We start from the raw sequence: 16,593 nt of genomic DNA, 5'->3' as shown, positions 1-16,593 counted from the left end.
AACTGTCCCTCGGGTACAACCCCCCCCCCCCCCCCCCCCTCCCCACCCGCCCACACTCACCTGAGAAGGCCTCCTGGTGGGGAGTAGGAGTAGCATTCTAGTGTGGGATACTGGGGCCTAAGCAGGAAGGACAGGATGGCAGCAGTGCCTGCTCCTAGAGAGTGACCTACGATCACCAGGCCATAGTGCATGGTGCCCTTACCCTGGGGGGGGGGGGGGGGGAGAGAGAGAGGAGAGAGAGAGAGAGAGAGAGAGAGAGAGGGGGGGGGGAGAGGGGGGGGGGAGAGGGGGGGGAAGAGAGAGAGAGAGAGAGAGAGAGAGAGAGAGAGAGGAGAGGGGGAGAGAGAAAGGGGAAGAGATAGGGAGTTAGAGAGAGGGAGAGGGAGAGAGGGGGGGGAGGAGAGGGGGAGAGAGAGAGGGAGAAGGAGAGAGAGAGAGAGAGACAGACTTTGATTTCATATTCGTCACCATAGAGACGCTTTTTAAAGCAAACATTCCCATCGGTTTTAATGCTTCGTCCCCTGCTCCGTCAAATAGTAACTGCCGTAAAGCACGACAGTCTCACGATGAGCTCCCAGTGCTCCACAGAACAACATCCCACTCCTCAGCACGCTAATCTGTGATATATTGACCCGCGTACCAAGTCTCTCCCGAAGGCTTGTGACAAGATCATCTCCTGCTCCAGTTTCTTCTTTATGTACTCTGCTGAGTAAACCATGCCCTGAGAGAGGGAGAGGAGGAGGAGGAGTACAGGGAGAAGGGAGGAAGGTATGGAGAGAGAGAGAGAGAAATATGGAGAGGACAAAGTCACATACATTTAATCTATTTTGTCAAAAACATTAATTTTTTTTTTAATTATATATTTTTTTATATAATATATATTTTTTTGGGTTAACTTAATTCCACTTCTAAAAAGGATGAAACAAATGAGCCTTGTGGTCTGGGATAACATCAGTGATGAACACTGGACCACAGAGGGCAGACAAAGAGCTCAAAGAGGCTCTACAGCGAGAGGTCGAGAACATTCAGAGAGGGAGCGTGTGCCGTTCAAGCGACCTCTGACCTTGTGACCTAGCCAGTTCCCGTGCTGCTCCTCCAGGGGCAGGCGTTCAGAGTCCCCGGTCAGGTCGGTGAGAGCGTCCTGACAAAACAGGGGACACTCGTTAAAAACAACACAGCCGAGGCAGGGACGCAGTGATAAAAAATCAATAAAAAATCAATAAATAGATATGCCAAATATACCAAAAACTATGTCAAATGTAATACCCTGTCAGCTATTAAAGCAGCAGCTATACAGTTTCAGAGGAGGAGCATTTGTTTACATTTGCAGATCCTGCTATTATAATTACTATACATGTCATTTATTTTGTGCGTTATTCGATCTCATGTCATCGTAAATCAAAACAAAATCATTTTGATAACGTGAGCCTAGAATGTCATTGTTGTAAACGCCAACAAGGAAACGGTAACTTTTCAATTCGCTTGCTGGCTTCTAAAACGGTCTTCCAGGGGACCCCACGACGATTTGTCTTCCAGGGGACCCCACTGCGATTTGTCTTCCAGGAGACCCCACGGCGATTTGTCTTCCAGGGGACCCCACGACGATTTGTCTTCCAGGGGACCCCACGATGATTTGTCTTCCAGGGGACCCCACGACGATTTGTCTTCCAGGGGACCCCACGACGATTTGTCTTCCAGGGGACCCCACTGCGATTTGTCTTCCAGGGGACCCCACTGCGATTTGTCTTCCAGGGGACCCCACGGCGATTTGTCTTCCAGGGGACCCCACGGCGATTTGTCTTCCAGGGGACCCCACGGCGATTTGTCTTCCAGGGGACCCCACGGCGATTTGTCTTCCAGGGGACCCCACGGCGATTTGTCTTCCAGGGGACCCCACGACGATTTGTTGATATTCAGTTGCGAAAATATATGTATAGAATTGTTTTCCACTTCTCCTTCTGTCCCATAACTACATGTTCGATCTATCTAATGGGGAATTCTCTTTTTAAATCAAATGTCGTACATGTTTGTCAAATGACCAGGAATGAATGGTGTAAGATTCCACGCACAATTTTTCATTTTAAAAAGGGCATTTAAAGGGATACAATTCACTTTGAAATGCTGTTTTTTTATAAAATAAAACCAATTTCCGACAATTAGTTACACTTAATTTTTTATATTTTTTATCTATTTCTTGATTCAGAACAATTTTATCACGGATGAACAAAACTTTCAATGTGAATGGACTTTTTAAGCACCTTGTTAAAAAAATTGGCTGTTTTCAAGGAATTCCAGGCCTAGACTTTTTTTGGTAAAAAAAAATCAAGCACTTTAAGCACTTCAAGGACCTTGTGCGAACCCTGTGTCCAGCCAAAGTAATGGACCGGATGGGCATCTCTCTGCACCGCCCGGTAACACCAGTTCACGAGGAGCTGGGACTCGGGTGAACAGGGTGCCTCCCTCACTGCAAAGCAACTCACGACGGAGAAGAAGAAGAAACCAGCAGAGGCAATACAGACAAAGAAAGAAGGAAACCCGTTTATTTTCAAACATGCAAGGGGAGACGTAGGATTCTAGATGATGAGATTGCTCGGAAACTATCAAAGGCAAACAACGGTGAGGAATTCCACCGCTCTGAGAGTCGCTGTGAGATAGATAACACAACATCAACAGGCGACCATTGTTGTTGTCGGAGGAGGAGTCGAGGCGGTCGGTCGCTCCATCGGGCGAAGAAGGGAACACAAGATTAAAACTAAGCGTCTCACCTTCGGAGACAGGGTCCCCCGGATACTGATGACGACCTTCTTCTTCCCGTGATCCACCGCCACGAAGAACGGAGTCTCGTAAACCTTCAAGGAGCGGAGAGACAGATGGAGTCAGAGTCCAATGTGTGTGTTTTCTGACTTCCATCCCAGAAGTCCCTGCTATATTATAACGTCCCTGTGGGAATCCGACAAGACACATCACAGGGTTCACTGCTACAACACTGTATATATGTTAGTGTTGTCACGATACTGGAATTTCTAACTTCGATACGATACCTTGAAAAGTGTTAGATACCATTTTCGATACCACGGGGAAAAGATTTTAATCTTAAAATGTAAATTTCTTTATTAAATATATATATATATATTTTTTTAGCTTTTGTTGCTGGTCGATTCTCCTCACCTTCTCTCTGGTATTATAAAAGAGAAATATAACACTTTTAAAACCCTTTGTTTTAGGGCTGGGCGATATGGCCTAAAAATAAAATCTCAGATTTTTTTTTATCCGATTTACGATTTTAATCGATTTTTTTCTCTTGAAAACTAGAAATCATTCAAATAACCTTTGTTTTTATTTGACAAAAAGAAATATCAAACCAAGATGAATTTCCCTATTGGGATTGAAGTGCAAACCTAACTTTCACCAATCTTCATTAAAAAAAATAATAATAATAATAATATATAAAAGGTTACTCTTGATCAAACAAAGATCAATATCCCTATTGGGCTTAATAGTGCAATAACTTGCTTTTTCACCAAACTTCACTTAAAACAAATAAAAGGTGCCTCTTGATCATCAAACAAGAATGAATTTCCCTATTGGGATTAATAAAGTGCAAATCTAACTTTCACCAAACATCACTTTTTGTAAAATAAAAGGTGACTCTTGAAATTTTTTTTAAAATTACATATATATTTTTTTAAATCGATAGTGCAGAAAGTATCGATATTGCGGGAAAATAGTATTGAAACTGTTTTAAATATTCAGAATAGATATGTATCGAAAAATCGATATTTTTGACAACACTAATATATGCGCCAGATTTTCACCAGTTTGCGACTCTTACAACCTCAGATCCAGTGCCTGGATACGGTTCCAGGTACCTGCTGTGCGGACTGAGGCTGGAAAAAGGAGTCTTTTTTATTTTGGTCCTTGGTCTTAGAATGACCTTCATTCAAGCCTCAAACTGATGGCACTTGTTCCTTTAGCCAGTTTTAAATGGATGTTATCGGAGGTCCTTACTACCAGCTGCTCATAAGTAAGGTAGCTTGGTTTTTTATTGTTCCAAATGTGCACAATGTAGTGATTGTTTTTTGTTGCGTTGTTCTCTGTGTTTTACATGTTTTTGTTGTGTTTACCATTGTGGAAACGTTGCTGCTTTCTTGGCCAGGTGAGCATTGTAAATGAGATTTTGTCTCAATGCTTTTTTATCTGGTTAAATAAACAAATTTGGGCTGTCAAAATCAATGCTTTAACTTGAGATTAATTTTAATTAATTAAAGCATTAAAATAAATTAATCTAGATTAATCTATGGAGTGAAAATTTTTCAACGTTCTGAACTTTCAGCAGTATCTTTGCTTGTTCTTTTTTTGCATCGACTCATGCACCTTTTTGAAAATCATCTGACATGAAGATGGAACACATTTTTGTTGTTAATATGATTTATATTACTATTAAAATACTATTCAAATAGTATTTGAATCTAAATATACTTTCTTTGTGTTGATTTTACATTAATTCCATGATTTTAGTCAAGTAAATATCTGTTACAAGCTTCGGTCTTAAATAAAAAAGATATTTTTAATCTAGATTAATTACAGAAAATTGTGAGATTAATTAGTTATTTTTTTTTAATCTATTGACAGTATATAATATATAAATAAATAAAAAGGTCCCGTCCCCGCGGGGCTCCGACGGGACACATCACAGGCTTCACGGAGGACGGCCCGCCAAACCCGTCTGTTCTGGACGTCTTCCAGAGACGCTATAGACCGGCGTGCCGACGGGGGTGTTATGGTTGGGAAAACTCAGAGCTCACAGCGGCTGCACGGCTCACAGGCTGCTCTGGTGTGGAGACTCAGCAGACTAAAAATAGAAACGGCATGTTTAATACGCCGCGTGATTAGGAAACTATTTCAACTGCTAATTGGACGCGTTACTGACTGATGCGAGTAAACCGTTTTTATTTTCCCTCCAATAATGTAAACTCTCTAAGCATGTGTGGGATCAGCCAGGATTCTTAATGTCGATGAGTTGTTGTTGTTATTATTAATACTATAGTATTATGGCACTCTTAGGATTATTACATTAGCCTGACCAAAGCCTGGGAGAGAACCATCAAGACAGAAATAGTACTCTGTGAATGGGCAAGCAGCAAGTGAAAAGGGCCTTTTCCTGACACTGCTAATTTGGCCCGTCCGACACGCTCCATCCTTCCCGGTCATTGAGTCTGAATGACCTCTGACCTGCGGTCAGCCAATTGGTGGGCTACTCACAGCATCGTGGCAGGAAGTGTAGACAATGTGGACCTGCTTGAGCTCTCTGTCCAGGAAGTGCCTGCGGATGGCCAGGACGTTACAGCCACAACAGTTATCCTCCTCCACTGTCACACTCTGGGACAGACGAGAGCCCGACACTGACGTGCAGCTGGGGGGGGGGAAGAGAGAGAGAGAGAGAGAGAGAGAGAGAGAGAGATGAGACAACAGAGACATATTGCACTAAGTAAGCATGCTTTATTGTTAACCCTCAGTGAGTGGGTGTGGTCTGAGTGGAAATTGCCCTTGAGGACGACCACTTAGTCAGTGTTGGTGAAAGTACTGTACAATGTGAGAGCTGTGGCGACAGGCAGGCGGATACACTGTCTGTCCTGTCTGTCTGTCTGTCTGTCTGTCTGTCTGTCTGTCTGTCTGTCTGTCTGTCTGTCTGTCTGTCTGTCTGTCTGTCTGTCTGTCTGTCTGTCTGTCTGTCTGTCTGTCTGTCTGTCTGTCTGTCTGTCTGTCTGTCTGTCTGTCTGTCTGTCTGTCTGTCTGTCTGTCTGTCTGTCTGTCTGTCTGTCTGTCTGTCTGTCTGTCTGTCTGTCTGTCTGTCTGTCTGTCTGTCTGTCTGTCTGTCTGTCTGTCTGTCTGTCTGTCTGTCTGTCTGTCTGTCTGTCTGTCTGTCTGTCTGTCTGTCTGTCTGTCTGTCTGTCTGTCTGTCTGTCTGTCTGTCTGTCTGTCTGTCTGTCTGTCTGTCTGTCTGTCTGTCTGTCTGTCTGTCTGTCTGTCTGTCTGTCTGTCTGTCTGTCTGTCTGTCTGTCTGTCTGTCTGTCTGTCTGTCTGTCTGTCTGTCTGTCTGTCTGTCTGTCTGTCTGTCTGTCTGTCTGTCTGTCTGTCTGTCTGTCTGTCTGTCTGTCTGTCTGTCTGTCTGTCTGTCTGTCTGTCTGTCTGTCTGTCTGTCTGTCTGTCTGTCTGTCTGTCTGTCTGTCTGTCTGTCTGTCTGTCTGTCTGTCTGTCTGTCTGTCTGTCTGTCTGTCTGTCTGTCTGTCTGTCTGTCTGTCTGTCTGTCTGTCTGTCTGTCTGTCTGTCTGTCTGTCTGTCTGTCTGTCTGTCTGTCTGTCTGTCTGTCTGTGTGTCTGTGTGTGTGTGTGTGATTGTGTTTCAACTAATATGTTGAAACTGAATATGATGTATTTTCAAATGTCACAGCAACCACAGATGTGGTTGTTTTTGTTGTTGTTGTTGTTGAGGACAGTCGAGAGGTCACCATTTTAAAGGTTAGGATGTACTTTTGATTACAGTCTGGAAGAGGCATTTCTTACCATGGTTTTAAAATACCAACTGCTCAAGGATGCCATTCCACAGCTTGGGGTACAAATGTAAATAGCTGGTGTGTATATTTGGAAGCCTAGGTAACGTCCACAGACTAGTAGTGAGGAGGCTGCAGAGAGCAGGGATGTCCACAGACTAGTAGTGAGGGGGCTGCAGAGAGCAGGGATGTCCGTCTAACAGACTAGTAGTGAGGAGGCTGCAGAGAGCAGGGATGTCCGTCTAACAGACTAGTAGTGAGGAGCTGCAGAGAGCAGGGATGTCCGTCTAACAGACTAGTAGTGAGGAGGCTGCAGAGAGCAGGGATGTCCGTCAACAGACTAGTAGTGAGGAGGCTGCAGAGAGCAGGGATGTCCGTCTAACAGACTAGTAGTGAGGAGGCTGCAGAGAGCAGGGATGTCCGTCTACAGACTAGTAGTGAGGAGGCTGCAGAGAGCAGGGATGTCCGTCTAACAGACTAGTAGTGAGGGGGCTGCAGAGAGCAGGGATGTCCGTCTAACAGACTAGTAGTGAGGGGGCTGCAGAGAGCAGGGATGTCCGTCAACAGACTAGTAGTGAGGAGGCTGCAGAGAGCAGGGATGTCCGTCAACAGACTAGTAGTGAGGGGGCTGCAGAGAGCAGGGATGTCCGTCAACAGACTAGTAGTGAGGAGGCTGCAGAGAGCAGGGATGTCCGTCTAACAGACTAGTAGTGAGGGGGCTGCAGAGAGCAGGGATGTCAACAGACTAGTAGTGAGGAGGCTGCAGAGAGCAGGGATGTCCGTCTAACAGACTAGTAGTGAGGAGGCTGCAGAGAGCAGGGATGTCCGTCTAACAGACTAGTAGTGAGGAGGCTGCATAGAGCAGGGATGTCCGTCTAACAGACTAGTAGTGAGGAGGCTGCAGAGAGCAGGGATGTCCGTCTAACAGACTAGTAGTGAGGAGGCTGCAGAGAGCAGGGATGTCCGTCTAACAGACTAGTAGTGAGGAGGCTGCAGAGAGCAGGGATGTCCGTCTAACAGACTAGTAGTGAGGAGGCTGCAGAGAGCAGGGATGTCAACAGACTAGTAGTGAGGGGGCTGCAGAGAGCAGGGATGTCCGTCTAACAGACTAGTAGTGAGGGGGCTGCAGAGAGCAGGGATGTCCGTCTAACAGACTAGTAGTGAGGAGGCTGCAGAGAGCAGGGATGTCAACAGACTAGTAGTGAGGGGGCTGCAGAGAGCAGGGATGTCCGTCCACAGACTAGTAGTGAGGAGGCTGCAGAGAGCAGGGATGTCGTCTAACAGACTAGTAGTGAGGAGGCTGCAGAGAGCAGGGATGTCCGTCTAACAGACTAGTAGTGAGGAGGCTGCAGAGAGCAGGGATGTCAACAGACTAGTAGTGAGGAGGCTGCAGAGAGCAGGGATGTCAACAGACTAGTAGTGAGGAGGCTGCAGAGAGCAGGGATGTCAACAGACTAGTAGTGAGGAGGCTGCAGAGAGCAGGGATGTCCGTCCACAGACTAGTAGTGAGGAGGCTGCAGAGAGCAGGGATGTCCGTCTAACAGACTAGTAGTGAGGAGGCTGCAGAGAGCAGGGATGTCCGTCTAACAGACTAGTAGTGAGGAGGCTGCAGAGAGCAGGGATGTCCGTCAACAGACTAGTAGTGAGGAGGCTGCAGAGAGCAGGGATGTCCGTCCACAGACTAGTAGTGAGGAGGCTGCAGAGAGCAGGGATGTCCGAGCCAAGAGCCAAGGCACTGGCAAAACTCTATATCTGTGATAATTGGCAGTCGTCACATTTGGACTAGATACATATGTCATTTTGAGATTTCAAGACTTGTTTGTGCATCAATCAGTGTTTGTGTTCAACGATCTTTGTCTAAAATGTGGACACAAATTTACTAGAATTTACTAAATGTACTAAATTCTACTAGTTTGCATTTTGTACTTCATATTTTTGTATGTAGTATTTGGACTTTGTTCTGTTAACTTTTTTTACAGTATGAAGCACAATCTCAGGGGGCTCATACCGAACCAAGCATTTCATTGTAATGTACCTTATGTGACAAATAAAACAAAACTTGAACAAATAAAGATATTAAAGTGTGTGTGTGTGTGTGTGTGCATGTGTGTGTGTGTGTGTGTGTGTGTGTGTGTGTGTGTGTGTGTGTGTGTGCACTCACGGGCAGGAGCTAGCCAATCGGCACAGCCCACAGGCAGGCTTCCTCATCAGGTACATGGGCCAACCGTACGCAGCCAGGGCAAAAAGCATGTAGTAACACACCTCCTTGTACATGAGCATCTCAGTCTGGGAGAGACAGAGGAAAACAAACACACACAAGAGTTTCAGCAATCAACAACTAAAGAGGATTTTATTAAGGATCCCCATTAGCTGGTGTCATAGCAACCAGCTAGTCTTCTTGGGGTCAAAAAAAAAAAAAAAAAAAAAAAAAAAAAATTATTATTGCAAAAACTAACTTATTAAAAGTCAGTACACACAATGCATAATGAAACTAACAATTAAGATAGCTAAAATTACAAAAAAATACTTTACAGTGTTAAACAATTTAAAAACAATTTAAGATTATTTTAAAAAGTGAATCTACTGTAAATGCAGCAGAGGTTTTGAGGAAGAGTAACAACAACTAGGGGTGGGAATCACCTCGCGATTCAATTCTGGTTATTAGGGTTTATTAGCTCAATTACGTGTTCGGTATTGTCGTTATGCTTCACGATTAAAATCGGAGTCAATAGAATGTACGTCTTTGAGCACCTGGAAAAGCACTATATAAAATAGATGTATTATTACTTCAGTTATTGTTAAGAGGGTTTTAATTAACACACGATGCGTCAGGAAAAAGAACATTATGCAAAATCCAGAAAGCTAGACTTGAAAAGCTACAATTGCGATTAATACGTGAATTGCTTATTTCTACCGGCCCTGGTTGCAACACATTAACCCTTTCACTACCACACTACCAAATGGTTAACACTTTCACAACCAACTACAGAAGGTTAACCTTTCACTACCACACTACAGAAGGTTAACCTTTCACTACCACACTACAGAAGGTTAACCTTTCACTACCACACTACAGAAGGTTAACCTTTCACTACCACACTACAGAAGGTTAACCTTTCACTACCACACTACAAAATGGTTAACCCTTTCACTGCGACAATACAGACGGTTAACCCTTTCACTGCCACACAACAAAAGGTTAACCCTTTCACTACCACACTACAGAAGGTTAACCCGTTCACTACCACACTACAGACAGTTAACCCTTTCACTACCACACTACAGACGGTTAACCGACACACTGTAGTGTGGTAGTGAAAGGTTAGCCGTCTGTAGTGTGGTAGTGGAAAAGTTAACCTTCTGTAGTGTGGTAGTGAAAGGTTAACCTTCTGTAGTGTGGTAGTGAAAGGGTTAAGACCACCATCTCAAGCCCAAGACACAGACTGTAACAGTGGCTAGCTGTGACCTCCTGACTCACTGGTCCACCAACGCATACTGAGTGCTGTCAAATGCAGCCATGTGGAAAATGATGTGAGCTCTCCGTTAAGAGCTAATCTGTCGGCTGTCCCAGCAGAAGCTCAGGTCCTACAGTGTTCTCATCATTTGCATTATAGTTCAGGCGGCTTTGGGCTATGATGAGGAAATCATCTCACCACGAATCCGCTTCAAGGCCCTCGACCTAGCATACCGTGCGGCAAAGGGAACCGCTCCCGCCTACCTCCGGTCAATGGTTTCTAACTACACACCCTCAAGACCCCTACGCTCTGCATCTTCTGGCCGCCTCAGACCTACTCCTATCCGAGCTCCGGGAGGGTCATCAAAGAGAAGTCGCCTATTCTCAGTCCTTGCCCCACAATGGTGGAATGAACTACCCACCCCCGTTAGGACAGCTGAAACCCGTCCAATCTTTCGCCATCGACTAAAGACGCACTTCTTCAACCATTATCTGAAAAAAAGATAAAATAAACAAATCTAACCCTAACTAACCTTACTATCATGCACTTGTCCTAATAAACTAACCTACACTGTAGCACTCAACACTTTGATGAACATTGTTACTCAGCTGATGACTTGTCGTACAGAACTTGTAAGTCGCTTTGGATAAAAGCGTCAGCTAAATGACTAAATGTAAATGTAATGTAAATGTTACCATACTCAAAATTAGACTACAGATAACATATTTGAATGAATGCTAATTTCTTATTTTGAATATTGAAGTCATGGCTCGGTATTTGGATGCATTTCATTTAATTAGGGCCCTGTATTCCCTGTGATATCTGGATCAAAATAGATTCTATTCTGTCTATAACCCAGAAATACAGCCTTGGCAGTAGCTTTGCCAATTCAATATTGAGTGTGTTTAAATGCACACTGACTGTAGTCCTCCAGATATTAGCTAATATCTCTAATAAGGTCAGGATATCGGTCTCTTCATATCCTCATGTTTATATGCATATATCCCGATCACAAATACACCCTCTACTTGAGTAGACAGAATATTGGGAGGATTACGTTAGAAACTGTACTTACACAAATTTTAAAAACATGCTAATACCAGCATATATATACGGTACATATATATATATATATATATATATATATATATATATATAATCTACTGTATCATATTTTGGGTTCTTAGTCGAGACATGAGCTTATCCTGGCTATTGTAAATCGTGTTTAGATGTGTCAGCTCAGACAGAAACCTCAGTTTCCTGAATAATAATGCATTAATAAAAATTCAGGGTTTCCCCAAAATATTTTTTGCTGAGGCGCACCCCGAATTCTAGAGCACCTCCACTAAGATCAGACAACTTAATACATTTTTATTCAATAAACCAACCTTCAGTGCTCGGCCAAACTGTCCTTGCTGAAAACGGTTACATTGTAACATACCTCCGTGAACGCACCAACAATAGATAACATTTTTGCCCCTACATCATGGAATACCCTGCAGGAAACACTGAAACTAGACACTCTAGTGTCTATGGGTCGGTTTAGAACCTTAATGACCAATCATGTCACCACAATATGTAATTGTCTTTAAATTATTACCTCTGTTGGGCGGCTACGTGGCGTAGTGGGCAAGGCGCTCGCCACGAATGACGGAGACGCTGGGCTTGCCTGTTCGATCGAGCCCAGCGCTCCACATTGCTTTCAGTTTAGCTGGTCGTTCATACTAATACACATTGGCCGTATTAGGGGGTGGGAAACTGATGGGTGGGGATCGGGCGTTGTGGACAGCGACTCCTACAGGTCGGTTGGTGCGCCTGCGCAGTAGAATCAGGAAGTGTCGGGGGCAGCGTGAGCCTCCCACGCGTTACTCCTCGCCACTGAGAGATCGAGCTGCGCAGGTGAAAATATGCGACTGCTGTTACCTCAAGTACCGGAGGGGACTTGTGCTATGTATGACTTAGTCCACATTGCAGCCGGCTTGTGAGAGGCAAGAAACAGCGTTCGTGACAGGGGAGGGTTGAATTGGATGATACGAAATTGGGATGGGAGAAAATATAGAAAAATGGGAGAAAAAGTGGATAAAAAAAAAAAAAAGATTATACCATTTAACACTTTCCGTGCCACTCACGAGATTTCTCTGTTTTTTTTATAGGTGGTTGCTAGCCACTCACGAGATTTCTCGGAATATATATATATATTTTTTTTTAGCGATCTGAAAAATTATTGCATCACCCGAGCCTACCCGAGTATAGCCGAGGGGCGCCGGCGATCACTGTGGAAAAAAGCGCCCCCTGTCGTCTCCCAGATGACATAAGTGATTTTGGAATGGACTCAATGAAAATGAATGGGGGAAAAAATCCGGTACTCCACATTTTCCAGTTCACTGATCCAGCCGGGGTTACCACAGTTCATTCTGGAACCTCAGATCCCCGTTGATCATGGAGATCTACAGTATCGCGTTGGATCCATACACGTATCGATTTTTTCGAATGGTGATCAGGAATTGGAATATACCAGTTGGATACCATCTGATGTCAGGTAAGGACTCTATGTTATCAGTGTTAGGATAATCAGAGTAAGTTTGATGAAGTTATAAGCTGTTTTGTGAAATGTCCTCTTTCGGTTTCACTGTAAAAGTCTGTGAGGAAATCAACGGAGCGATTATCAGTGCGCGGCCGTAATGTGCTTGCGTGCACGTATAATATTGATCATCTAGCGTTTATTTGAAAACGATTCATAAAAAGGCCGACGAATATCAACGTTGTGGAATATTCCACTAAAAGACGATTTTCATAGAATGCTCCAGAATGAGCTGTTTTTTATATCAAAACGGGGGCTTTTCTAACTGCTCTGAAACGGAAACGACGCGATAAAAAAACAATCTGCCTTGACAGCACTGACAGGAAAATAGTCTTTGATAATGCGATGGGCAGATTAGACACATAGCCATAATTTAAAACATAGATTAGGCGATATTAACGTTAACATTGGCGCCGATGGTGGCATTCAGCCGGTAAAACGGAAAACCAGGCGTGGCGCTCAAAGTGTTAATAATAATAAACGACGCAGAAATAGCGCCGAGATACGCGGTGAGCTACGGGAGCTCCCCAATGGCTTGGATTTGTATGTATTTTAAAATGTGCTTTTTTTTTTTTTTTTTTTTTATTGCAAAACAGAAATTATTAAAAGTCAGTACTCAACACACAATGCATAATGAAACTAACAGTCAAGGTGGCTAAAATTACATGCAAGTACAGAAACAAGACAAAAAAAAAGTCTATAATAATATTTTACCGTATACAGTGTATATCCAACGAAATTAACAATTATACAAATGCCTTATACAGGATATACCCCTAATACCTATTTTCTAAAACCCTACACACATATGCTCCAGCTCGAGCCCCCCCCTCCCGGACCCCTCCTTGGATAGTACCTCCATTATCCCTCACTCCTAACCAGACACTACCATTATAAGCTAGCTTTTATTCTCTCCACCACTTCTAACCACATTGACATTTTGGATTCGTTGAGACCCAGAATTCTTGCTGTAGATATTTCTTGATAAATCACATCGAGATATGTAAGAGACCAAACTTTCCGGCACATTTTTTCCGGTTGAAACCAGCGTGATGCGATCAGTTTTTTAGCTACTGTGATACCCGATAAAACCAATCTCTTTAGCTGTGGATTTACTGCAAACTCAAAAACATCATTCAAAAGCAATACAGAGGGGTGTACTGGAATATTCCAAGATACGAGTTTTGATAATTGATGGGTCACATCTTTCCAGAATGCCTTAACTGGTGGGCAGTCCCAATACATGTGCATAAATGTCCCTTCGTCTCCATTTGTACATTGGGAGCATTTTGAGTCTTGTTTCAGGCCCATTCTGTTCAGTCTTATAGGAGTCAAGTATGTCCTGTGAATATAGTTAAGATTGATTTGTTGATGGTCCGGGTTCCTTGATGTAAGACGGACATTTGCCCATGCTTCTTGCCAATCAAAGTCACTTTCCAGGTCTGGTATATCCCTCCTCCAGACTGTCTAGTTGGAGGGTTTCATACGAGGACGTTAGTAATTGATAATAAAAACCTGATACAAAACCTCTCAATGTTTCTCTTTCATAGAAGAATTTGTGGTATCTGTGGTGTTCAACTGGTATGTCTAATGGAACACCGTGAGACCTCAAACATAGGCGTAACTGTATGTAAAAAAGCCATGTGGACTCGGTGAGGTTAAACTTTGTGCATATTTCTCCATAACTACAAAAGCCCTGGTTATTAAAAATATCCCCTAATGAGTGTATGCCTTGCTCTTCCCATATAGGGAATCTTATAGGACGTTTTTCCATTAAGAGTGCATTGTTATTGAATATGGGAGTGTGATTATGCCATTTTTGGGGGTTAGGATATTTTTTTTGTGTTTCCCGCCATGTTCGGATTGCATGGGTAATTATGGGGCCAAATTTTCGTTCACAGTGCTTGATTGGAAGTTTAGTGTGTGCTATGTCCTTCAGTCTCTGTGGGGCTACTATGTTTTCTTCCAATTCTCTCCAGGATACCAAAGCCTGGGGATCAAACCATATTGTCAATGGTCTTAATGTGTAAGCCTTAAAATATTGGAAAAAATCTGGAACTGCCATGCCACCGTCTGCTTTATTTCTCTGTGCGGTGGATCTTTTTATGCGAGGTGGTTTGTTATTCCAAATAAATTTGTATGTGGAGGAGTGTAATCTTTTCCATTAGCCCTCTGGAGGGGGTAACGGTAGCATTGAGCTGATGAAGTTGATTCTTGGTAGTACATCCATCTTAACTATTGATACCCTTGCCTGTACTGAGTTTTTAAGTTTTGCCCACCTGTCCAGGTCGTCTTTGATTTTGTTCTGTATTTTTGTGTAATTGTGCTTCACCGTTTGTCTTATGGTGGGAAATATTTCCACACCCAAGCATCTAAAATGTTTTACCATGGGTATCGCACCTGTGCTCTTAATTATTCTGATTGTCTGATGTCTTTATATTTACGAACACACTGTGACACTTGTGTATGCAACATCTCGACGGCACTGTAAATGAGTTTAATTACTCAGTGTATTATCGAGTATAAATAAAGATTGAATCACAGGTCACATCATGGTACAGTTATAAGCAACAGCAGTTTCAAACTTAAAGGGGAACACCACTCAAATAAAAAAAATCTATATATTAGAAAGACGGTTCAATCAATATTTGTGAAGATGAGCTACGCTCTCCTAAAGGCAGAATTTGGGATCGAGTTGATCATTTTCACAAATATTTTTGTACCGTTAACATGTAATTGGGGCGTGGTTCCCCTTTACCACTGGATCAGCTGTGGGCACACATGGCACCACTGCGCCCCCCCCCCCCCCTCTGAGGGAAACCACACATGGCACCGCTGCGCCCCCCCCCCCTCTGAGGGAAACCCTGAACGCCCACGTGAAGAAGAACCACAGAGAAGACTCACAGAATTCTTAAGGTCCAGGTATCTGGTGGTCCGCGTTACAGGCATCCCGGATAAGAAGGCTAAAATGTCATTGTTGGCCTGCAGGGGGAGGGGGGGGGGGGCACAGAGGAACCACACTGTTCGTCACTCAGAACAACACATTCACACAGGTATGCAGGCATGCACAGACACGGGGGCGTGTGCTACCTGGTCCAGACAGACATTCACACAGGTATGCAGACATGCACAGACACGGGGGCGTGTGCTACCTGGTCCAGACAGACATTCACACAGGTATGCAGACATGCACAGACACGGGGGCGTGTGCTACCTGGTCCAGACAGACATTCACACAGGTATGCTGACATGCACAGACACGGGGGCGTGTGCTACCTGGTCCAGACAGACATTCACACAGGTATGCTGACATGCACAGACACGGGGGTGTGTGCTACCTGGTCCAGACAGACATTCACACAGGTATGCAGACATGCACAGACACGGGGGCGTGTGCTACCTGGTCCAGACAGACATTCACACAGGTATGCAGACATGCACAGACACGGGGGCGTGTGCTACCTGGTCCAGAATAGCAGACCTCTTAGACCTCTGCCTCTGGCGAAGCAGCACCAGGCCAGCGATGATGTCACTAGGCACGATGTCCAGATCCCGGAAGAACTCTGCGAACAGGCTGGCCACCTCGGAGTAGGCGTCCTGGCAAGAGAGAGGTAAAGAAAGGGCAGTAGTGGAGATTAGGGCCAATAACACATGTGATCTAATGATCTATGAGTGTTTGCATAGAAACCTGGTGTGGGAGGAGAGGTAGTGGTTGGTGGTGGTAGTGGTTGTGGTGGTAGTGGTAGTGGTTGGTGGTGGTAGTGGTGGTAGTGGTTGTGGTGGTAGTGGTTGTGGTAGTGGTGGTAGTGGTTGGTGGTGGTAGTGGTTGGTGGTGGTAGTTGGTGGTGGTGGTGGTTGGTGGTGGTAGTTGGTGGTGGTAGTGGTTGGTGGTGGTGGTGGTAGTGGTTGGTGGTGGTAGTTGGTGGTGGTAGTGGTGGAGGTAGTGGTCGTAGTGGTTGGTGGTGGTAGTTGGTGATGGTGGTGGTAGTTGGTGATGGTGGTGGTAG

The 16,593-nt window shown here is 44.3% G+C and overlaps 1 protein-coding gene across 3 annotated transcripts in view; it reads right to left on the bottom strand.

Moving 5' to 3' along the window:
- Positions 1-16,593, bottom strand: part of dagla (diacylglycerol lipase, alpha) — a gene marked incomplete at its 3' end in the record, with an annotated part of 148,716 nt that overhangs the window by 38,327 nt on the left and 93,796 nt on the right. For 2 of the 3 annotated variants that reach the window (XM_084307256.1, XM_084307258.1), the window contains exons 8-15: positions 16,049-16,183; positions 15,491-15,568; positions 8,712-8,836; positions 5,263-5,413; positions 2,766-2,849; positions 1,064-1,141; positions 641-721; positions 61-203 (exon numbers count right to left, since the gene is read on the bottom strand). In XM_084307256.1, the coding sequence (XP_084163382.1) occupies positions 61-203; positions 641-721; positions 1,064-1,141; positions 2,766-2,849; positions 5,263-5,413; positions 8,712-8,836; positions 15,491-15,568; positions 16,049-16,183 (875 nt within the window). The remainder of the gene's footprint in view (positions 1-60; positions 204-640; positions 722-1,063; positions 1,142-2,765; positions 2,850-5,262; positions 5,414-8,711; positions 8,837-15,490; positions 15,569-16,048; positions 16,184-16,593) is intronic. The other variant, XM_084307257.1, reaches the window with a different exon arrangement.

Source organism: Notolepis coatsorum (assembly GCF_963971535.1).
Source record: "Notolepis coatsorum genome assembly, chromosome: 2".
In the NCBI taxonomy this organism is placed as follows: domain Eukaryota; kingdom Metazoa; phylum Chordata; class Actinopteri; order Aulopiformes; family Paralepididae; genus Notolepis; species Notolepis coatsorum.
This window is presented reverse-complemented; position numbering and strand designations above follow the sequence as displayed.